At 36.2% G+C, this 25,119-nt stretch overlaps 1 protein-coding gene and 1 long non-coding RNA gene across 3 annotated transcripts in view; one reads left to right on the forward strand and one right to left on the reverse strand.

The window, feature by feature from the left end:
- The first annotated feature begins 1,471 nt into the window (after nucleotides 1-1,471).
- The window catches only part of LOC135682919 (uncharacterized), a 51,307-nt gene continuing 27,659 nt past the window's right edge, over nucleotides 1,472-25,119 (forward strand). Inside the window, exons 1-3 of one of the 2 annotated variants that reach the window (XM_089113373.1) lie at nucleotides 1,472-1,853; nucleotides 14,540-14,641; nucleotides 23,784-23,858. In XM_089113373.1, coding sequence (XP_088969499.1) covers nucleotides 14,552-14,641; nucleotides 23,784-23,858 — 165 coding nt within the window. In that variant the 5' untranslated portion in view covers nucleotides 1,472-1,853; nucleotides 14,540-14,551. Of the gene's footprint in view, nucleotides 1,854-14,539; nucleotides 14,642-17,660; nucleotides 21,120-23,783; nucleotides 23,859-25,119 lie in introns of those variants that run through there. The other variant, XM_089113374.1, reaches the window with a different exon arrangement.
- LOC148958163 (uncharacterized) lies at nucleotides 15,651-17,678 on the reverse strand. Its single transcript, XR_016144819.1, has 2 exons — nucleotides 17,463-17,678; nucleotides 15,651-16,731 (listed from the first exon to the last, which is right to left on the reverse strand). It is a non-coding gene; the product is annotated as an uncharacterized LOC148958163 (long non-coding RNA).

Consider the following 25,119-nt stretch of genomic DNA (forward strand, 5'->3'; position numbering starts at 1 on the left):
TGGCTTTAACACTTTCTTCTAAACCATATCTGCAATATTACCAAATTTCACTGTAAGTAGTAGAATAATGGATGTAAAATAATTCACTATGTTTTGAAAAATTATATCATTTGAAAACTGTATGGTATGTTTATTTTTCTGTACTCTTTAACATTTCAAACTGATTTGTGTACAATTGACAGACGTTTGGTTTGAGCAATTGTTACACCTTCGTTGAAGAAAATTTGCTTATTTGCTAACTTCCATTTAGGTCAGCAACATGTCTTAAATAAAAATGGTAAGGATTGCTTTTTGATGTAAAATGAGATAGTGGCCTTGGAGAGCGGTGGTCGCCTGAATACTTTGGCCGTCAAAAATTCCCCAAGAATACCTCAATAAGAGAGTCACATAAGTACATAAGAGAATATTCGGTTGCTTTTGCAGCCCCTCCCGAAAAGAAATGAAAATTGGGAGTGAAACTTTGTCCGAGAGGCAATCACTCTATGGAAATCTCATACGCCTTTACCTGAAAATCCTTAGAAATCCTATTGTTTTTTTGTAGAAATCTCATGCACTATTTGACAGAGTGAATTGCCCCTTCCTGTTGTCATCATCAAACTTGGTTCATATAGGAGGTCTGTGTTATATTCGAAAAGTATTGCAATTTCTCATTTCATGATGCAAAATAAACAATCTAAAGATAACAAGAAATGATAACAAGGCAACCAATATTGCCATACGGAAATGATTTCAAAACTTTATAAAAACATACCAAATAGATTAAAACCACAACATAAAACTAAAATGAAAATAAGTTTCTACATTATAAATGTTCCATTAAAGGATTGCTGCCGGTAAAGACTTACAACCTCGGATATGACTTAAAATAGCTAATGGAACGATTTCATCTGCTTACAAATAATTTCAGTGATGCAGTCTTGTACACTTGTTTTCCAGTTGCAGCAATTTAAAAAAAAATTAAATTGAGTTATGCTCAAACTGTCAAAGTTAAGGCGATCTGATAATTCTCGATTTAATGATTTACAGAATAAAAGATTTTTCATTGTGAAACGACAAAATAACGTGCTACTTATGTGTTTTTACCGCCTTGTTGAAATAAAGTTCACCGCTAATATCAAGATATCAAAATCCTCCACCACGGGCACCATGTAAAGCTCCTTTGTTGGAAAGGGATGCTTAACAAAATATATCAAGAAAATAAAGACACACTTGGAGCGTGTAATTATTAAGCTATTTCAGTTTTTGAAAATGTAAAGAATTGACTTGCAATGACCATAAAAGCACCCCTTCCCTCCTTTAAAAGCCCCTTCACTGGGAATTAGATTATTTCCATGACAACATCTAAATGCTGCAACGCGTTTCTTACCCGTGAAGCCCCCGTCTTCCATTTTGAACGCGCTTTCCTTCAAATTCTTCGGCACGTGATTTTCAATAACCAATCAAGCATTGCGATTGTCTTTCAGATTTTGACAATGTTATTGTCAATAAAGAGGCCCAATAAAAAGTTGAAAAATCGAGGAAGCACAGACGTCAAAAATACTCTAGGAGACAGATATCAACATATCAGGGCGTTACTGTATCACTAAAGTGATCAGCCTGTGTTGATTTAATTCGTATTAGCTTCCTGGAAGCTCGAGATTACTCGGTCCATAACTTGACGGGTATTTGCAACGGGATCCTGGCAGCCGATTGGCCATTGGAGACAAAGTTCTTGCTTGCAACATTCGCGTCTTTTTTAATTTAGTTACATTTAAACCGAAAAACACCTCAAAGGAACATACAGACGATAGAATTACTGGAACAAAGACGGAAGAAGCTATGGCCTTCTCAAAGTCCAATAAACTTGTGGAATAGTAAGTTATTATCAAATTTCACTCCAATGATTTGTCCTAGTAGGCCCTGGATTTACGATTAAAGCCTACAATTTATTCAAAAGCTTATCAAATACAAGAAAATGAGCAGAACATGCTCCGTATTACTGAAAAGTTTGGGTATCTGCATGTTCAAGTTTATAGCATCTTGCGAAGGTATTAAATATCTTGCTACTGTACACGTAGCGAGATATCTTACAAGTGTGGCCGAAACGGTTGTGAATTGTCCTTCCGTTATGTTTTTAAATAAAAGAAAATAATCAGATTTCAGCAAACAAAAGCCGCTTACTCGATGGATTTATATTTTGTTAGATAATATGTCTGATGTATTTTTGACAAATTTTGTGCACTGACCAGTATCGCAGTTGCTCTCAAATGATGTAGTTTGCAGCAAGTCCGCTTTTGTTTGTCCTTGAACTTTTTAGCTGGCCACTTAGCACCACACATTCGGTAGTTTTGGGAATTAGTTTTGTTAGAAGAAGAACCTGTCACGAAATTGTGTTTGTGTAGACCCTTCTGTTACTGAAACAACTCGTTGTTGACTTTGATTCTTGTTTGAGGTTTCTATAATGTCATTATGCTTGCTTGTTACATGTCGTCATGTGGTTGATACCAGTATCAAGGATGTGGGAACTGTTTAAAACTTTGGGGGCACGAATTTTGAAGAAGCCATTGTGAAACATATGAACAACATTGCCAATAAATTCTGCATTCATAGGGAAAATCTCTCTGGCTATGTTTGCTAAGAAATGATCTTATGGTCTTATTTCATTTCTAAAAGAACAACTTCATAAAATTTTGATTTTACTTGTCATCTCAAAGAAAAAGATTGCTCCAGTTCATAAAATACAGCCAAATAAATCACCCCAATTTTACAATTAAATTGAAGAAAAATTGAGAAGCAGTAAGTTAAAATTTTCTAAATATTCCCTTGTTGAAGAAGCCGTTGGCAGTGATATCTGTAAAACACACATTTGTACTTTTAAAGTGAATTTAAAATTGTATCATGAAGTAATAAAGTGAAATGAGCCACAAATAGAATTGAACATAAAAATGAGCAGTTTAAAAACATGTGTTTAAAATTGTAAATTTTGATTTTTGAAAAAAGAATTTTCTGAAAAGTGTTCCCAGTCCCCAGGGCCAAGGGGTGTGTTACGAACCCAAACTCATTAGTTGTTTTGATTTTTATTCAGGAGTCTGCAATGCTCCTCAATTTGGTGCCTATTTTATTTTTTTTGCTTCATTTAGTCAAACAGTTGGATTGTTAATATTTTTTTTATTATATTCTGTACTTCAAAAATATTTTAAGGCCCTTGTTAATTATGCCAATAATTACCCCTTTCCATAATTGATAGTTATAATAGTTACCACTTTTTTGTCTTTTTGAGGTATATATTTTATAATTAAAACATATTTTGACTCTTTTTATTTTGTTAAGTAAACTAGCTTCAATCCATTTACATACCCTGTGAGTCAAACTTACCTTTGTTGGTGTTGTGGGCTTATATGGTGAAATGCCATTCAGCTTTATGTTTTTGGGGTTTCATAAGTCTTATTCTATATTCTCTGTCTCCTTACCACGGGAAAACCCTAAAATTGATAACAGTTTTGATAGTTTTGCTCTGAAAAGGTGCTGTCCATAAAAAGAAAAGATGATGCTCTAGCTAGTTTCTGTGAAGAAAATTCTTCTCTATCTCAGATTTACTAAACTGTATTATACAGAGTATGTTTTCATTTCCTATGAACATCTTCTCACTAGGCATTCTTTCAAATATCTCCAATAACTGCCAAAAGTCTTTGAACACTAACATAGGTTTTCAAAGGCAAATTCAGCCATCCCCCTCTCCCCATAGGAACAATGTTGATTTACTATAGAAAAAAGAAAGGGGTTATTGAGTAGGCTTTTTCCTGTGGATTGTTTGATATTTTTCTTTACTTTCAACATTGTTTTGGGAGAAAAGGGGGGTGGAAGTGGTAGTATTCAAGAAAACAAATGAAAAATAGAAAAGCACAGCGCAAAGTGTTAGGTGTTCCAAGTAATTTTGGCAGTGATTGTCTATCAATTTAAAGGTAATTGATGTCTGTTTCTTCTTGTTAAATATGCATCAAAGTTAGAGTTTTTGCCTTCTTCACTGGTTCTTTGGTGAAGTCCTTGGGAAATTGCTAGTAATTGTTCTTGCCAGCACTTCTGGTTTTATCTCTTGTATAAAATCTATTATTGATGCCTTTAATTAGTTAACAAGTTATCTCTCAACAAAATTTTCTGTTGAAACATCACTTCCTTCAATAAGAAATAATTGCAAGATTCTTGTCGTGACATGTTTAGTAAACATAATTATGCAAATTTTTCTCTGCTGCAGGTTACTCATCTCATAACATGAAATTTTAAACACCATAAGAAGAGCACTGGTACATCCTTTGTTATTCAACTCCAGTTGTTTTACTCATGATTGCCTCTTCCAAAGAAGAATAATATTTTCAATTTGGTGTGAAAATTCACTCCTCCTTTCTTCCTATATCAAAGAGTTTGCTTTTAAACAATTCCTTTGTCCAGGGGGTCTCTTTATTAAAAAATGCAAGTCAGTGTAGCCATTAATTTGCCCTTGACTTTCAAGATTTTCAAATTCTGTAATTCATTGCTTTGAAATCTTTGATAGCATTTATGCTTATTTTAGCATTTACACCCATGGCTGTAACAGCCTCTTGTGTCTAACAAATTTAAAGCTTCTTTAAAACTTTGTACTGGTCTATACCTCTAGTTATGAAATCTTTCTCGTTTAATTTGTAAGGTACTGCAGAGAAACTTAAATTATTGAATACTCTTACTCTAAAACATTTGCGCTTTCAACAGTGGGCTCACCATCTTCAAAACTAAAACATTGTATTATGATTGCTGGCTTTTCTGCTAGTAAGCCTCCTCACCCCCTTGTCAGCAACCTCTACAGCTATCAAATCTTTGCCTCAAAAGATCACCTTTCTCTAGTAATTAATACATCCTTCAGGTAATTTTTTCACTTAAACATGACCCAAAGGCAAGAATACTCACAATGTGATTTAAGTTTATGTTTAATATAACATGGAGACTACTCATTTGGTTGCTACTGTTCACTTGGTACAAGATTTTAATGTTTTCATTTAGAAGCATTGGTTTGTCTTTGGTCCTAGGGGAAAATGATATATTTTGTGATTTATTAGCTCTCAATCTAAAAATTTGAAAATGAGAGGAATATGATAATCATAAATAAGTTATAATTTTCTTGAGTTTGAAAGTAAATTGCCTCAATCAGTCATATTCATATGCTTCGGAAATTCAAAAAAACTTTCTTTCGTTTTTGTGACGTCATGGTTTTAGTATTACAAAACCACATAAAGTAATATCTTTGACTCAAAAATCTTTGAGGTTTAGGTGACTTCTAGAATCAATCTTCATCAAATCATATTATGTTGGTTCATTTTAATCTTCTTCCTTAATTGAATAATATGATTTTGATGGTTCATCATATTAGATTTAGGCATATTTTTGGTTTTTAGTCCTGTTTGTGTCACCATTTCTTGGTGTTATGAAAATCCAGCCAAGATAGAAATCAATGGAGGTTTAGTTTGAATACAGTATTAAGTTATGTAATAACATTTAAAACTTGAACCATGCCTAATGTTTGCAAAATTTTGCTATGAGAAACCCAACTTTGACTCTAGCTACTCAGATTTGGTTTCTGTTGAAAAATCTGCTCAACTGTTTGCATCTCCAATGCAACTGAACTTAACCCTGAAGTCGATGTGACCACACCTCGTGATTCATATGCCTGGAATTACAGAGAGCTGGCGTCTCTCTCCACTCTGGGTGAAAGTTTGGTCATGCCAGAGACTCGAACCACGGACCCTTGGGTCTGTAGTCAGCGCCTCTAACAACTGAGCCATCCTCGCACCTTAAACTCCAGTTCTTCTTATAATTTTCAGTTATCTCTCAGTATCACTCCTTGGAAATCTCTGACACCTTTGGAGAAAATCCTATTGTTTTATCTAAAAATCCTTAGTTAAATCATTTGGCTTTAGTGGAAAACTCATACGTTTTTTGAAGCGAACAACCCCCCCCCTCGTATCAAGCAACGTCTTTAGGAGTTTAAAATGGGGTGCTGTTGAGGAACTGGAAAAATCTATTGTAGGGTTCCAAGATATTTATCAGGTATTGGGGTCCATAATGCTACATGTTTTTGCTTTCTTTCACTTGAATAGTCAGAATTATGGATAATTGAGCATTCTTGGCGCCATCAAATGAAAATTCATAAATGAGTCAGAAAATGTTTGTAATTAGTTCATCTCTGCACAGTTGTAAAATATATTTATTGCTCGTTATGTTCCAGTCATTTACATTTGTGGCCACCAAAGTTTCCTAACAGTTTTCCTATATTTGATTAAGTACTATTTTGCTTAATCACGATACATTTTCCATATAAAGACCTCCTTAAAAATCTCCAGTGGTCTTTCCGGGATGAATCAGAAACTCCCCTGGAAAGGATATGTGAAGTTTCTAGTTTTTACTTCAAAACTCTGCTTTTGCTGTGATTTTCGAACTATCATAAACAAATAAGTCTTTAGAAACCAATATGTAATGTACCCATTCTGCATGAAGGATTGCAAACTTTGCGGAACGAACCTATGAATCTATAAAAGAAACTTTTGCGACAACTGATAACATAATCTCCAGTGGTCTTTTCGAGTGGAAAGTTTCTCATTACGAGAAAAAATGAGTGCCTTATCACTTGAATTTCCTTCCTCCACAAACTTACTCGATTAACTTGGATATCCTCTCTCCGTTCTTTTGCCTCCAATGAACAGGATCACAAAAAGACGTCATAGATTTGATTCAGGACATCTAAGTGATAATCTGGGTTGTGGGGGTACATCCGACCTACATGTATGAATTCGCTGGTTTCCCCACAATTATACCCCCATTTCTACTTTATTGTCCTAATATGGCAATGATGGACTCTGCCCTACTTATTTTTACCCCTCTTCATCTTCGCATAACGAAGGCTAAGCGACCTCAGAGAAGGAGAAGTTATGACGTCATAAAATCTGTTTTAGCATGTTGGTCACAAAGGCAGAAAGTTCAAGGTGTGATAGCTTTAGTTGTAAAAATCAGTTAGATCTGATAGATTGTCTGAGAAATGGTCAATGAAAGACCCAAGTTTTGCTAAATGGACCACTGTTGTCTTGAATTGCTTCATATGTTTGAGAACCCTAGCTAAATATCAGTTGATAAGGCAAGAACATTTGCTCATGTAGCCATTTCTCAAACAATCTGCAACTGGTTTTGTACCTCTCGAATTTCACTGTTTTTTTCATGTTATTTGTTCAAAATTTAGAAATCTTATGACGTCATTGCATTGCCATTTTTGCTCGTACATGTTCATGTCACATTCAGAAAAGTTACTTAACCCCCTGCAATACGCCCAGGCAATGATATCATAAAATATTCCACCTTTATTTACTAGAGCAGGTCTTCAAGACAGATCAAATCAGTGTGTTCTATTGCAAAAGGTGACGATACGTTAATTCAAGCAATAGCGTTTGATTGAGTTATTATACAAACTCGGATGCTCCCTTTAAAGACAAATCAGATATAAGAAAAACATTGATAAGAAAAGTGTTGATTAGGAAAGTAGACTCTGCTGTCAACCTGACTGCAATATTTTAGAGCTTTCATGGGAAACGTTGTTATCCAAAAACAGATGGTTTCCAGAAAATCGCCATCATTCGGCTTTATCCTGAAACGAAGATAATTCTTCTATATCTTACTCTTAGAATTGGAATCATTGTGTTCGAAAAACGCAAGCTTCGCATGAATTGGTATGTTATAAGGGAGTGAAAATTGTTTCGAATTGAAGAGGTAGTTTCAAATTCGTAGAGGTTCCGAAACCCGGGACATTTAGCTATCGATTCACTTCTAAAAGCAAGGGACCTGGTAATTGACAAAGTTTCGTTTTACTGTTACATCTTTGTATCATAAGAATAAAACCGTAAGTTCGACTTGATGATTTTCATTGCAAAACAAAGGGCAAAATTATTGTAACAAGACACTTTTACTGGAAGCCAATCCCGAGTTTGATATTTTTTCCTGATTTCCGTATCATAATTTCTTGCGTGAACCTACGAGTGGTAATGTAGAGACGTCATGTGCTTTACCTCAAAGCAACACAGTTTTCTTGCAATTAACTTCGAGTAGATATATTTCTCAGTTGTATCGAAGTTCGATTCAAGTCCAGGCTAGAATCAATACCTCTCCGTAAACCTCAGATCTCTCTATTCTTTCTTCCTTCCACGCCCAATTGGAACCATTTTTTTTTCTCTCTCTCATTCCATACCTCTAGTTTCCAAAATTCTTTCGCTGTTCGATCCATCATAAAGACAAGGGACAAGCTTTTTAAGTCAAAGCATCAAGGCTTCATAACACTTTGAGATAATCTATACTACAGGTAACATGGCAGCAGTGGCGGTTTTAAGAGGGTCCAGGGGGCCATGGCCCTTGGCCCCGCGCTTATGATAGCCAAAAGGGGCCCCGCACCTAAAAAAAGAGATAAAAATAATAAAAAACAAGGGCCCGCATATGTTTTTGGCCCCGGGCCCCGCAGTCCCTAAACCGCCATTGCATGGCAGCATCCCTGAAAAAGCCCGACGTTGAAGTTTTTCAAGACTTCTAAAATGAACACTTTAAGGGGCATTTCCTAAAAGTTGGGGGCACATGCGCTCCCGTTTCCAACGTCACTGGGTGCAAGATTGATCTTCTTTGGGTTCGGCTGTTTCCAAGGGATTGAATATTTCATACACCAAGAATTTGTTATAAAAAACCATGAAATTCTCTCACACCAGCGTCTTTTGCATATTCCAGTGACACTCCCTGGGCTTAACCATAACATTGGACACCTTTGGAAATCGATATACCTCTGAGATCAGATGAAAGCTTTCTTTATTTGCTGCATACATTAAAAAAGATTGCGATTTCTACTACGTAACATGTTTCGTTAAAAGACAAGGCTCCTTTCTTCAAATGAATCTAGCACAAAGTTCTTAAATTCGTTGTTAATTTCAGAGAAAAGTTATGTAATTTTTTCTCGTAAAATTGTGGGTTTATAGCGTGTTAGAGCCTGTCTTGAAAGTAGTTCCTGGTTCCATAGTCTTTGTTTGACAGTAGCATACCTGGTAAAGTAATGGTTAGTTTATTTTTACTTTGTCGTGTCCTTTGTGCTGAAACAGTAATTCTTATTTGGATTTTCTATGCAAGCTTGTCATTTTTCCTAGATGAGTGTTTGACTCAGCTCAGCTGATGTATTACATTATACGCTGTTTGATTCCTTTAAAATTTGTTGTTGTTTGCTTTAAAACTGTTTCTCTGTCTGTGATTATAACATCCTAGTGATTAAACCTAAACGCGTTATTGCCATTTGCATTATCTGATTTTTGCGTTGGTATACTACTTATTCCATAGCTATGGCTTTATTTAACACACAGGCGCCCCCCTACCTAGGGATTGTCATATAGGGGGGGGGGGTGAGTGGCTACGTTACTTCATTCCGTCTCTTTTGCTTCCAAGATTCTTATAACCTGTCAAAACTGAAGTAAACAAAACTCAAGATCACCTCCCTCTTTTCTTAGCCTCTTCTTCCTTTCTTTTGTTAGGCCTTTGCTATAGGCCCCTTGGATCATACCCCGACAAAACCAACTAAAGCAACATTCTTAGAATCCTTAGTTGAATTTCCTGTCTCGTTACCCCCTGATTGTGGTCGTTCTTTTTGCGCTTGAGGCTCCCGTTTCATGTCTTTTCGAGGCTTATGTGTGCAGAGGTTCGGCGCAGCGTTAATAGCGGGCTAGTCTAGCTAGCTTCTTCTAATACATAAATAATTCTTTCTGAAAGAGTTAAATTTGCATGTTACCCATGTTTTGGCCCAATTATTAACCAAAAGCTTTACTATGTTTCCCTGTAGTGTGCTTAATGTCAGGCCAAGCTAAATTATTATATCTAGTAACACCAACGCTGAACCAAACTTGAACCAACTTTATTTCTTATGTAAATTATACCATAAAATATGAAATTTCCTTTTGACACATGGGGGAGGGGGGAGGAGGTGCTTCCACCGAATACATGTTCTTTGAAAGGACCCCCCCCCCCCACAAGTTGGCGTTAAAGGCGATCGCTTCCTTTGTAAAGAGGTCCAGTTTAAAAAAGGGCACTTGCTGTGTATCCTCCGTTTGGTTGATACTTTAAGAAAGAGGGTGAAATGATAAAAACATGTTTTTTATACTAAAACAATGTATTTCGCAGTTTTTAAATTGTCAGTACAGCCAAAATCTTTTTATCTTGTAAGTGTTATCTGTAGAGACACTGAAGCACGACTTATACTCTGTATCCTGTTTATAAAAAGCTTTTATATCTATTTGATAAGCCTGAGTGTTTGTGATAAGGTCGATGTGATAGGCCTGTGAAAGACTGACGTGCAGAAACCGAACTCTGCTGCTGTAGTCTTTCGTGCGAGCTTGTTTTTAAGGGCGTTTTATTTCAGGGCGACTGGTCCTTATTCAGCTGCCCCTACGAAGTCATCACCACACACCAAGACACTGAACTTCAAGATACCTTCTACCGTAGCAATACATAAATCGCTATATTTTCAGCTTAGGCACAGAATGAGTCTGGTAAAGATATCCTCAATTTTTGGTTGTAAAATTTTATGAAGATTAAACAAAAAATGCCTCTAAGTGGCAGCTGAAATTAACTTTTTCATGTGCAGGGGAAAGGTATCAGAATGACAGACCTAAAAGTATATAATGGGGTTGAAAGCCCACATTTTTGGACAAAGCAATCGAGGCCCCCAAAAGTTCACATAATTTCTGCTCCTGCTTCTAAGTATAAATCTATGCAATTGTTATTTTCCAAGCATTTAGCACATTTTAGATTTTAGCACATTTGTTTATGATTTCCAGGAACTTATTGAAACGCTGAAGGATGATGGGATTGATTCATCAAAAAAAGCAACTAGAATTTTTCATATAAGAAGTTTTCATATCGTATCAAATTTACTTCAATTTCAGAAGACTTGTCTCCAGTATTTGTACTTGTACTAAAAATTTAGTTTGGCAGGATTCAAACCCCAAAAGTTCGCTCCAAGTGTTGCCATGATATACAGTGTACGAGTATACCAAAACATGCAGGATACTCTGGATACTGACCAGAAAACCGAGGAACGCCAAACATTGTTAAAGAATTTAAGCTTCACTGCTAGAAAATTATCAACAACGTGTATAAAGAAGAATTTTCTCCAACTTAAAGTGTGTTTGTGACTCACCGCTGACAAGTTTCTTCCATTATAGTATAACATAGTTCATATTGTACATGTTATTTGAACCGATTTGAGCAAAGCAACTATGTTGTATATAGGAACAGGCGCCGGCTTTGTTGCAACATCAGAAAACACCAAATGAGTACTGGAATTGAGCACTTCCCAGATCTAAGGTGTGTTTTGTACAAGACGACAGTGCTATACATATATATGCTATCGTATGTTGTGGGCTTCGTAGTTGGAACACCCTCTTGGGATTTTTTAGAAGGGGCTCTGCCACCCCTCACAGCCTTTTCATGCAGAACGCATTTTTAGTTTTCTTTATCTAAACAACCTTTATAATGCGTCTACTTGTTGATTGCTCAAACTGTTTTGAAATAAATACACTAAACGTAATAAATACACTGTTTTGTAACAGCATTTTCATTTCGAAAGCAATGTAAAGGTTCTTATTACATTCATAGAAAATTTTTGTAATAAAAAAACATCTCCGAACTTTGAAGGTTTTGTGGCATTGTGGAATAGACATTTTTTTCTTCCACGGCGTAAAGAAACAATTATTTCAGTGTTCAAGTCTGCTTCAATCCTGGCTGTGTTTCCTGAACAAATCCTTATGACGTCATAAAAATTTTAAGAATGGGTATGTTATTCGTCATCTTTGTTGCCCTTAGTAACTCCGGACAGTTCACACGCTCTGAATGCGCTTCTTTAAACAAGAAACTTTTTTAGCAAACACAAGGATGTGGCTTTTCAGTTCAATAAGATTATTTGTTTTTTCTTTATGCTACCTTGATTTCACGAAAAACCTTATGTTGTGTCCAAATGATGGAGAAAGTTAAATTGTTGTGCAGCCATTAAAGCTTGCTTGATAGAATTGGCAGCTAAGAGTTTGTACACTGCAATGCTGCCAAAAGTCTTTGTACACTAACGACAGTTTTTGAGGCAGAATTCAGCCATCCCCTCTCCCCTTTGAAGGGGGTACATGAATTTCTGGATTTCGGTGAATTTCTTCCGAGGGGGTACATAACTCTTTCCAAACAACGAAAATATTTTTTTAGAACAGTAGGATTTTTTGGAACTTTTAGATGATTTTTCTCGTAAACAAAATGAATTATCTAAAGATTTTTGCACGAAACTTTTGTACGAGGCGTCGAGATTTTGTGGAGTGAAATGCCCCTCGTTATTTTTCTGTATCTTGTGCGATATTGTCTACTTTGGGTACCAGACTATCTCTGGTACACAGGGTAGATATTGTCTGCACTATCAATACTGTTTTGGGGGAAGGGGTGCGGAAGTAGAACTGTTCGGGAAAATAATTGAAAAATATAAAAAACAGCGTGAATTGTTGGGTGTTCCAACAACTTTTAGATGGTATTCTATGATTCAAATGTCGGCAGTAAAGAAGAGAAGTAAAAGGAAAGTTCGAATCAAAGGCTTATCTTGAGGTTCAGTTTGTATACCAGGTTTCAAATGGTTTGATGTCATTCCTTTGTTCCCCAATTTCTTGCATGGATTACGTAATTCATCTCCTCTCGACCCAGTCCTCAAGTTCATGTTACAAAGAAACCAGTTTCCCACGCGACTCGCCCCCGGGGTAGAATACTTCGAATGACTAGCTTACATTCAGGACTACAATTTATATATTAACTCAACTAAATTTCTATGGAGAATGCTAATCCAGGTGTTCCTGACAATTCCATATAAATTTAATGTCAGCCATAATCAATTCACTGGCTCCAGACTGTTTTTACACCGCTAAGAGCTTTGGCATGCTCTCATCTGTATTCTGGTTCAATTGAAAGTCTTTGTATTGGAGTAGCATTCGGTAAGAAAATGCGCTGAAAAGTATATTCCAATTTGTTGTTGACTCCATCTTCACTTTATCTTTTAATGGTGCAAGAAAGGTTTATATTCGGGTTTTTTTGCTATTTGTTTCACGTGAAAGTAACTAAACCAAGTAGAGTAGTCAATTATTTAGCTTTTTGCAACCTGCTAGACAACCCAAATAGATTTAAACATACGACACTTCAGCGAATTCGTTATATACCCATGTGACAAAGAGAAAATTGAAATGATTAATAGCCTTAATCAATAGGAGATTAGAACCACTGAAATACAGGGGCCATGCCCCCATTTTTTTGCGAAGCAAGTAGTTTAAAGCTGCAGTAAAAGGGGGGGGGAAACCTTGGCCCCCTACTTTTGCTAGCCTTAGCCCCCTATTTTTGCTAGCCTTGCCCCACTGGCTGCGTTGTTGTTGTTTTTAAAAATCCTGTCTTTAGTTGGTCTACGGTTGCTGACACAATTATGGTTTATCTTTGATGCAAATGTGATATTTGAAATCTGGCGCAAATCCCATTTCATCTTTGTTGCTGTAATATTGTGGCACGGAAATGTTGCAAAATCCAGGAAAAAAGTTCAATCTTACTCCTACTTATGTGCCACTTTCCCAAAAGCCTTCTTTAAAAATTAAAGAAAGACGGCTTGGTCTGGTTGGGTCTGGGCTCTGAAAGGCTGTTTTAGGTACGTAACGTTGGTACTAGAAAAATATTTTCCCAAGCCTGCAGACCACAGTATCTTTTTGTTCTATTACCTTCAGTCTATGTATGCCTTTAACAGATCCTCAAAATCCGGTTGGTTCTACATAAATACAGATGTAATGAAGTAATTTGCCAGGCAATATGTAAGGAAGTAATTTTTGGCGCAGACAAAACGGACATATGTCGTGCCATTGTATGATTAAGTTGCCTAAATCTAAGAAACGAATTATGAAAAATTATTATTCGGCGCTGGTTGCCTCTCTTGACGCACTAAATATTGAAAGGGCAGCCTGGATTGATTAATTATCGTGAAGTGGCTTTCTTTTCAGTTTGAGACAAGGGAATCTTGACTCGTGTCAAGTAATTAAGACCGATGTTACAATACCTTCCACACCTTATTTTTATTACTTTGACGAACAGGTATCATTTAAACGTCGTTAGCAACAATATTTCAAAGATCACTTTTTTACGTCACGCCGTACAAGTGCATCAGTGTTGCGAACTATTTATTTAGATTTTCTTTGCGTCTGATATTGCTGTTGACGATTTGTTGTTTCATGTTTTCGCTTCCACGAATCTCAAACATCACTGGTGGAGGTTCTTGTATGTTTCTTTTTTATATACACGTTTATCGATCTTAACATTCCAATGCTAAGCAAACGTTTTGACATTTTTCTCTTGCAGATTGTAGTATACTTTATAAAAACAACATGTGCAACAGAATCATTCAAATTTAAACCCACTGTTTGCTTTTAACAACTTTTTTTAACAATTTTAACAACTGTTTGCTTTTTTTCAGGAATGATGTAACATGAGAACACAAAATCAGTTAAAGATGGAGACCGACCAGACAGAATACCGTGATGTAAAAGTTGTGATAGTCTACGAGAGAAAACCTTCCGTAAGTTGCTTTTACAATTTCAACTTTTTGCCATCATCATAATCATAATCATCATTATGATCGTTTTTGTCATCATATTTCCTATTTTTATCTTTATCGATCATGATCAACCGCATTAAAATCAAAAACTTCATTATCACCAATCGTCAACATCGTACAGATATGAAAGTATTCAAGAATTAAGTTTTGTGTGAATTTTCTACTTAAGCGCAGATGCGATTATCAGCTGTATCAAATTTGCGATAATTTAGCTCTCTAACCAGCTCCAACAGTGTCAATGATTTCCTGCCAAGAAGTCTGAGAAAATTCGCTTCGTAGAAAAGGCATACGACAGATGATTAAAGGTTCTTTTTTGATTGCTCTGCATCCCAATCAGTCGGTCCGTTTGTATGACACAAAAGCCATGCCACAGGGCTTAAATTAAGTTTCAAAAAATGATTCATGAAAGTCTGTCTTGTATAATTCTGTTTTTCTTTGAAAATTCTTTTTTGATGTGTTTTCAAAGACTCATGTTTATTGTGAAAAACACGTGGAAAAACGTTAATTTTTATTGCGAAAAATGGAGATTTAGCTCTTGAATCACGAATGAAGAGTTCAATTTAAAGTCTTTGCCAATTTGAGGAAAGTTCACTAGGCATCTTATTTATGATATGCATGTATAAACGTCTATATGTAATCTTGCTGCACGTGGCCACGTTAAAGCTGTTGACGTTGCCATGTTTATGACCATTTCTGAAAGTCTCTTTTGCTATTACCTCATCAATGCAATATATTTATCACTCAATCGCTTAATTTTTGTTATTTGCTTTGATTTTGTCTAAAACGATCAAGTAAAAAAAGATTAAAAAGCCAGAAAAATTGCTTTTTAATAATATTTTTGATAAATCCACTTTTATGTGTTTATAAAATCAGTTTCTAAAAAGTATCAGGGATTTCCCCGTTTTTCACTCTCTTACACATTGCTAGCTGTTTTTCATACTTGAACCTAAAAGTGGCTATACAAAGTGTATTGGGAGTCCATAACGCCGTAGTTTGAGTACGTTTTCAGGCAATAACTTGAAAATTGTTTTTCCCCTCTACATCCGTTGTTATTTTTTCTTGATTTTTACTCAATATGCTTTAACTGAATAACTCAATAATTTTTGCTCAATAAAGATTTTTTTGCGTATAAGAAAAACGATGTTCTTGTTGATATCAAATTCTTATTTATTTTCTTTGGCTTTTTAGTTTTAAGGGACTTAATTTTTTGAAAACTATATTTTTATTTTCAAGGAAATATTTATTGTCGATAGAATTTTTGTGTTTTGTTTTGATCTTCTATTGATTCGTTCTGTTTTTGGTCCAAGAGTTGATCCTATGAAGGTTCATTGGTTCCATCGTAAGCAGTATGTTTTCTTGAAAACACTCTCCACTCATAAATGTACGGTTCATCTTTTTTATTTCATCTTTCCAGAATTAAATAATAAGTACACATGCCCATCTATCATTTATAATGGAATTTTCTAATTACCAAGAAGCAAAATAGTGATTCGAGTGGAAAATTTTGTGAAACTTGAGCAACAATTTAACCAAACCTCGTTTTGGCATTAGCCTGTCACAGCAATGCGAAGAATTAAAATTGAGCTATGAACAGGTCATTTTGAAAATTGAAGAATACTTATCTAATTGCTAGCACATATCTTCTATTCTCATGATGCCAATAATTCTTGCAATCTCACCACACTGTTTTCTTGCAAATTGAACAGCTGATAACAGAGGCAGCTAGACAACTATTTTTATTTGCCACGCTGGTAGTATTTATGTCATTTTTGGCGGCCTAATTACGCAGTTTCCAACAGCGTTTCATTTTAATTGCCTCGTCGTTCTTTTTGAGCAATTGATACCGCAGAATCAATATAATGTTGTCTGCTTCTTATCTCAAGTATTGATGATAATGATCATAATAAATAAATCTATTTCTCGGCTGAAAACATCAAGCATAACATAATTTTTTTCCTCGCCGTTCTTTGGGACCCATTCATGTATTTCCGCCTCTTGTCTTGTGTTAGCAGCTACGGACGTTTCTAGAAGACTTGTTGAGCCTCTTTATTCTAGAAAGAAAATTTTGGTCAAAGATAACTTCTCTTATGGAAGGAATGTGTAATATATATCAGATCTCAGATTGAACGCAAACAAAATACCACGTTTCCTCTTCGCCCAAGTCTTCGATTCTACTCTTACTTCATGGGGGTCTGAAGCTCTGTATATTTTGTAGTTAAGACATACAAGGAAAAAAAATGATTGTTCTTTATTGTATTTCTATCAGTTTAGTTATTGTTTAGTTTTTAAATGTTAGGAAAATTGTTATAGATACATTTAACCATGTTTGCGTAATACAGTTTTTTTCTGATATAGTCCTTAAATTTGGAAGTTTTGAGCCAGGAAGTTATCTCATAAAGATTTGTTTTTATTTTGGTTATTTTCTTTACATGAGTTTAGTGCTTCCATTTAACAAAAGGAGATTTGTATTCGTTTTTATGATTGCTCAAATCTAGACTCAGATGATTTTTGATTTACCTTCTTGTCTCGTATCAAAATCCTTTTCTTAACGAAAGTTTTCAGCTCTGTTTAATTTGTTTCTTACGTTCTTCAGTTAATTGAACAATGTTCTGCTGTTTTGCCTCATTCATGCATCTTCAACAAGTTAATGTATGGATTCTATAAACATTTATAAACATTAAAAAGGTTGAACTTATCAGAACTATGTATCTTGTCTAAGAAATGCTATCTTGGTAGAGAGAATGAGTACAAAATGAATGAATTCACAAGAAATATTTCCAACCTTTTTGGCAGCCTGTTGCTGTCTGACTAATACCTCACCCAGCTGTGTTGCCTCTTTACCTGAGCCAAAAAAAAGGATTTTGGTAGTGGTTTGTACCCGCTGAAAGTTATAATTTCACCCTTTTGGGTCGGGGTAGCACAGCTCAGTCACCCCTAGACCAAAGTCCTCCTGCTCATTTTTACATATCAACAAACATGAGGTGCCTAAATTGGATAAGCAAATAATATATTAAACCACATATTCACAGCCGTTGATCTTGCAATTGAGCAATATAAAAGAGGATTTAGCTTGCTGTTTTTCCTTTCAAAAGATCAAGGAATGCTGGTTTCAGCGATGAAACTCGAGAGCTGTTCTGAAATTACATCTCAGGGCAGTTAAGTGCTCTTTGTCACTCTCCATGGTTACAAGGTTCTTAGGATTTGCAAATGCCAGGCGCAGGGAAGAGTGAAACGATATACACGTACTAAAAAACCAGCAAGACCCAAAGTTGGTAATTTTTTCCAGCCAGAGGCAATTATTTTTCTATATTGTTTTATGGACCTAAAATTCAAGAACTTGAATTTTTGAAACGACTTGTATTTTTGCAAAAAATATTTTCAGATTCGTATTGACAAAATATCCTTTCTGTAGTACGAGAGGTTTCTTTTCATAATCTCTTAAACTCTCCAAGAGCTTGTCATTGTGATACAACAGCTTCTCACACAAATAAATTTTTAAACTTCATCTATCAACAGTCTCGTTAACTCTATTTCGAAAAGGGCCTGGTACCCAGTGACGTATGCATATGCTAATTGTGTTCGATATTACTCTCACTACTTCAATGTAGAGTATTACAAGAGGCGGAAAACACAGTCAGATCAACATCTTTCTATATATTGTAACATGCTGCAATCGCTAGAACATTTCTTGGCTACTGTGTGTCATATACTGTCATTCCATTCCATCGAGGCTCGTTTATGGTGGTACAAAGAGTTTTTACATTTGATTTGCAACCGCTTCCGACTCCGTTAAACATTCGCGTTTCTTCTTCTTCCTGGATTCAACTTTGGGCACAACAACTTCACTTCCGCCTCCAAATAGCCCCAAAACAGTGTTTATCGTGTTAGCGAAACTCATTCAATGCAAGTCTAAAACCTTTTTTCGTAAAATCACATGTTATATTAACGCACAGGCATTACTTGGCCGGGGAGGGAGAGGATAGGCCGGAAGCAAACCCTTTACCAAAAATGCGGTGGGATATTTTTACATTTTTCATCACAACTTACGTATGTAACAATTCTTAAGCGTATACGTATAATTGTTTTTCTTCCTTTAATCGAACCTTCTTGGCCACCCAAACGGAAATCACCTAATTCACATTGCCTGGAGGTCTGGTGCGCAGGTTACCACTGGTGAGAACAGTTACAGAAAACAGGCAGTAAGAATCAATGTATAAGCAAAATTTTATTATAAAAATGTCGTTGCTACCTTACCACATTGCTGTTTTGCAATGTTTTCAATAGGATTTTCGCAACCGCTGTGCTTTACTAAAGTGATAAATATGGCATCACATTAAAGAATTGAGAAATGATAAGAAAATAGCAGCTTTTGTCTTAACAAAATAAAGAAAGTGCTAATTTCGTTAAAGTCTTTACACATGTGATCATGATCGGTTTTGATAAAGAAAATATTTCGCCTTTTCATTGTTTTTTTTTTCAAAGTGTCATGTCCTTAGTGCCCCTCGTTATTGAAAGCACGAAGCCTAGTCGCATAAATCTGGTCTTGTTTTCATTTGATATTATTCTGATTTTATTGTTTGCAATCACGACATTCAGAATAGAATTTGCTTCGGCATTGCATCTGCCCGACGGGTCGACATTACCAGGTCAACAAACAACCGTAAATCAGTGCATTATTGACAAAAATCACCTTTTGTTGCTTGATTATGATAAGGATAAACCCAGATTTCCTCTGATTGCAAATCTGAGCTCCAGCACCAAGGAATGTCCTCCAAGGACGGCGGATCATTTTACGGATTGAGGGTGCTAAAACCTTTTTAGGGGGAGGCTAAACATGCTAAAAACCGAGACCAGGGCGTTTTTCGTTTGGTTTAAGCACATTTTGGAAGTTATTGGGGGGGGGGGGCTAAAGCCCACGTATTCCCCCGCTTTCGTGGTCTAGCGTCAAATCCCAGTGCTTGGTGAGGCACACATCGTGCGCGTTCCTCCAATTTTTATAAAATTTCCCTCTTTATTTAGAATCTTCCGCAAAGGGACAGGGAAGTGGAAAGTTTCATTGGTTTAGACTTAGTCTCCTCCCAAAAATCTGGAGTACATCGATCCTCGCCTTCTTTAAAGGTTTATTCATTACGTCATAGGCAACTGTTTCATTTTGTGCTAATTTTGTGACCGCCTGTCAAAGTTAATTTATTGAAAACAAAGGCTGCACCGTGCGTTAATTAGACGCCCTTCCTAACCCACCTTGCGCACAAATTGACGCAGTGAAAAGCCATCGAGGTCAGAGCGTTAATGACCTGTTCGTGTTTGTCTGTCACAAACAATTCATATTGTTCTTGTGTCAGAGCAGGGAAAACTACGAGAAGAGCCGAGACTCAAGGATCAAAAGCGTTTGAATCAGTAGGCTGAAAGCTGAAATCTGCTCGTGCTTTGTGAAGTTATTTGGAGCGTTTGGTTTCCTATTTCCTGCTTTGTTGACAGTCACAAAGTTCTCAGAAGGCATTGAGAATTTGAGTTGAGATGAACATGGGAGTCTGTTCTGCTGATTATGTGACTCAACGTTACAGAAATTATTGAATGCAATCATATTCCTACATCAAAGTTGGTTTCAATCGATTTTGTTATCTTGGACGACAATCAAATTTATGCGATTTGATTTTTACGGAAGTGTTTATGGATGATGAGATTTTTCGCTTCTGGTTTCTCGTACTTGTGTCGGAATCTTTCCACTGCATTGAAAGCAAGCGGAAGAAGATTTATTGGATTTACCTAACTTTCTCACACGTATTTTTGTGACATCAGTCAAGAACTCATTTGAGAAGTGTTTTGTATGAAATATCATCAAACTTTGCCACGAAAGCTGTAATCAGTTTCTTTTTATGTTTTTATACGCTCGGATAAGCTGGGATCTAACCGTATGAATCGAGTTGAGCTTTAAAATTGCCGAATCGATGCTTCTTGTTTTGGCGGCGGTAATCACGAAAGAAACCTGCTCACGTTGGGTTCCAGAACAAGTTATCTTCATAGAGACCTTATAACAGACCGTAAATTGTAGAGGAACTGATCGAGAGATAACCTTATCTTTACAAAGCAAACTGGAGCGAGGCATTTAGTGTAACGGTTGGAAGTTGCAAGGTTCAGTACATACATGCTTTGTGTTTATTCAGGCTTGTATTTACATCGAGCATGTTGCCAGTCTGTTGGTTTAGGAGCCAAGATTGGTAGAGAACAAGTAATTTGTTTGTTAATGCAAACAATTTTGTTTCACCTGCAAATCAAATTCGCTAGTGATGAAAGCAAATCGACTCTGATTGCAAATAAAGGCACCAGCAGGATCTTTGTCTATTCGTGAATCAACGTCAAAATGGTCGAGTGTGATGGAAGATCGTGCAAACTCACTTTGCAATGGGGTGACCCGGAGCTCCCGTTTGTATCTTACAATGTAAGTATGGACACATGATTGGACATCAGTGTTTGTTGGAGGGAATCAGTGTCGCTTGAATCCGAAAAATGTAGAGTCCCTTTGACTTAGCCTTGTCACATTTTTAGAATAGAAAGGGGCTTAGCAAAAACAGGTAAAAGTAAAGCAACAAAGGGGCTTTGCACCCCTACAGAGGGTTAAAGAGTGCTCAAGTTCATGAAAATAATTGAATAATACCGTTCCTCACTTGAAAGCAGCTGCCAGACTAAGACTCCCCCCTAAAAAATCAAAGAAATTAGCATTTCTATGAAAAGCTATAAAGAAAATTTTCCTCCTTTTTCAGAAGCAGGTCGTTATTTAATTCGTCTTTAGCTGAAGTTTACAGATGCTTAACCTTTAAATGACAAAAGTTAGTTAATAATTTTATGAAAAGCAACAGAATCCCCACACCAAATGCTTTGAATCAAAATCTAAATTTTTAGACAGAAACTTAATCACAATAATTTACTCAGGGTGTCCTTGTCCTGGTCCAATGATTGATGAATTCCAAAAAAAGGGTGAAGATTTTCATTCATATCGTTGGCTGGACCAGCAAAGGCTGCTACCAGTAAATTGAAGTTCAGGCTGAATTGTTCTTAATTTGTTCTTAATTATTAGGGTGTAAGCAGTAAAATTGCAGGTATTCAGGCTTTGCTTGCCATCAAAGTGGGTGAAGCATCCTTTTTTTGCCGAAAACTTTGAAAATTCACCGAAAAGCACCTTTTTTAGATTTCAAAAACGTCTTGTTTTTGAGATGAAACATTGTTCCAAATGGCATTTTACAGTAACTTAGCCTCAGCTTGTTCTTAATTTGTTCTTAACTTCTGACCAATTCGGAGTTCTTATAAATTTTTCTTATAGAAAAATGATTAAAATACATGTAGCGTACTCAATTGCCCTGCAGACAGCCAAATCGTAGGAAGGAAATATGTCATTGGACTGGACATGTGCGAGCTGTTTACATGAAGCAAACTTTGATAGGGTCTGGCACCGCCAAGCCGACCCACTGTCAAAGGAAATCCGGCTGTATATCAATTTGGCAGTACTGTATTCTCTTGGGGTTTTAATGTGATAGGAAAGGTGCTTGGAATAAACTGCAACGACTAAAATATATCCGGGTGAAGTTTTAATCAGGTTGGCCAGGTGAAGGTGAAGTGCTATGAAAAAAGCTGTTGTAAAAATGTCACAATGAACCAAAGCAAGAAATTAAAATGGATTTATTTTGGGTGATTAGAGGGGGCCACTTTGTCTTTTTTACCATAATGAGCTTCTTGAGGTAAACTGTTTCTAATTAGCTACAACTGTCATGCTTCTTTAGCATTTTTGTTGCTGGCTCTGACGTAAAATCATGCGCAAAACCATGCACTACATATTAGGCAGTCTACATAATATGGCTCATTTACGAATTACTTTTTGTCTCAGGAATGCCCAAGTCATTGAAAGTTGGGGAAGGCCGTCACTGAATTTCACGGGGATTGCCCAATTGACATCAATGTTGAGACTTTGGGGATATTTTGTTTGAACTCTTTGTCATTGCGAGTCCAATCCACTAAGGGGCTTTGTAGCTTGAAATCACGGCGCCGTATGTTATAAAGACGATTAAAAAGCAACAAACATTGTTAAATAAGATACTTTAGGGCGTCTGAATAAAGAAAAATGACGTCATTGCCACCACAGTCTCGGGTCTCTTGTCTTTAACTTGGGTCGTGCGTCGGGTCCTTATTTCATTATTCTTTCTTTTAAAGTACTTTATTGAAATCCTACATTTCATGGCTCTTTATCACGGAGTAAGATGAACGAATGACGTGCAAATCACTCTATTGAAATCTCGTACGCCGTGGAAATTTCTTGCGCCTTTTTTTGCAGAGTTGGAAGCATGTATCCCCCCTGATCCTCACCAGTTTCGTCATCCACGTTTCAAATGGTAGATAAACTGTTGCCTATGTTTCTGCATCCCACACCCCCTTCCTCCTCCCCCCTATCGCGCGAAACTTTATCTCAAACAACGGTGAACTTTCCCAGCCATTAAAAAACCACTAAATGATGAGGGCTAATTTATTTGTAATTTATCGTCAATAAAATTACCGCACAAATAATAACATGAAAAATTCGTTATACTTGGATTTGAGAAGAATATCAACAACTTTTACCCTGTTTAGATAAACAGGAAATAAACAACGGAACAGGGTGGATTAAATGAATAAACACACAGAAATGAATGACGACTAATGTCACAAGAAAAACCATTTTCTTTCATACCAAGCAGTACCAAAATACGCTTATTTTTTATAAGAAAACTTTATATGTTTTCCTTAGAAATCCTCGTTTGAGCCTTAACATATTTGATAACACACATCGCAAGAGTAGAAGAAACGTGAGATTTTCAGCTTACATCGTAATGCATGAAAATCCCCGAAATTCGAAAAATGATGCATAGGAAATTTTCTTTAATTTACCCTCAGTTTCTTTGTTTAGCCTCATTCTTCGGGAAAAGGGTCATCTTATCTGTTTCTTTGAAAGCGTTGCCTCAATGCCTATACTCTTCTGGTGTAGATTTTTCTCTACAGGACTATCAACGTATTTTTTTTGAATATCTGACTTTTAACGCTTTTCACACGATTTTAATCCTTATCGTTTGTATTTCAGAAAACATTTAAATTTTGTGTGGATGACACAGTGTGGACCGCAAAGCAGGCTGTCCTCTTGGAGTTTTCATCATTGGTTAGTATAAAATAATATTCAATTGAATATCGTTTTGATACTGTGAAGCAAAATTATATAAGGTAAATTTCCTTTGAATGACACTTCTTGGTAACGTAACGGGTGCCAATAAGCAAAGAAAAACAATTTCTTTTTACTCAAATAAATGTTTATTGTGTGCTACAGCATCCACGAGCTAAAATTGTAATACACATTCTATATAACAAAGGATAATGTTCGTAATATATTAAGCAAACTCCCTACAGCGGACAATAACACTTGCCAGAAAAGTATAAGCTCTAAACAGGGTTTTCTAAAAATTATTCAGTTGTACCTTGATTGTTTTTGCTACTGTATTTTGCGATATTTTCAATTTGCGGTATTTGCGATGTTTTGAAGCTCGAATATTACCGAGTTCATTGGAAATATGTTGCTTTTGTCATGCGGCGATGTTTCCCGTTAGTTATTTTAGCCTAGATATTTCTACCTTATTGAATTTTGCATAAATCTACTACAATGCCATGAAACAATAAAGCAGTTATTACACAACTATTGTGCTTATCATAAGTATGTCCATAGGCAACTGGTTAGGTGAGGGGGGGGGGGGGGGGGGGTTGGGGTAATGCTCTGGATGACCAACTTTAGATGCACCTTTAGTTGCCCTATCTCTGTAAGAGCCAAATGAAGAGACTCCCCACGGTAAAAAGAGACTTCCCTTTTGCAGAAAAGACTCCTTACAGTAAAGGTCTTGGCTAGGGCGCTGTTAGAGCTATTCCTTCTAGATGCAATCAACATTGCTGTAGTTTAAAGTTTTATGTTAGAATCTCAACAACCGTTCTGGACTTAATCGAAATATTCTCTTATTGTACCTGCAGTTTTGTTTTTTACGAACTTTTTGTGCCGGTTCATGTACGCACTGCTGTGTTTATTGATTAGGAGTTCGCATTTTGCATTCTAAAATGATTGCACGTGAAATTTAAATTACGTTTGCAGCAGTTTTCTCGTGCAACTGCACTGTTGATTTTTTTAAAAAATGTTCCTTTGAAACACCGATAACGGAGACACTACAGACCATCGATCCAGTTTCTATTGAAAACGTTTGTTGTATTGTGAGAGTTTATACGCAAAAGATGTTCTTTTCGTTTTGTCTATTCGAAATGGGAGCAGGTTTAACAGCTATGGATTCGAAAGAACCAAAACAAACGCACATTCATTGAAAAATTGAGTCCTGCTTCTGCCGTTGGTTCTTTTTCCATTCAATATGAAATGTTTCGTTTTGGAA

Source organism: Rhopilema esculentum, chromosome 17 (genome assembly GCF_057945365.1).
Source record: "Rhopilema esculentum isolate cy_ngs chromosome 17, ASM5794536v1, whole genome shotgun sequence".
Classification (NCBI taxonomy): Eukaryota; Metazoa; Cnidaria; class Scyphozoa; order Rhizostomeae; family Rhizostomatidae; genus Rhopilema; species Rhopilema esculentum.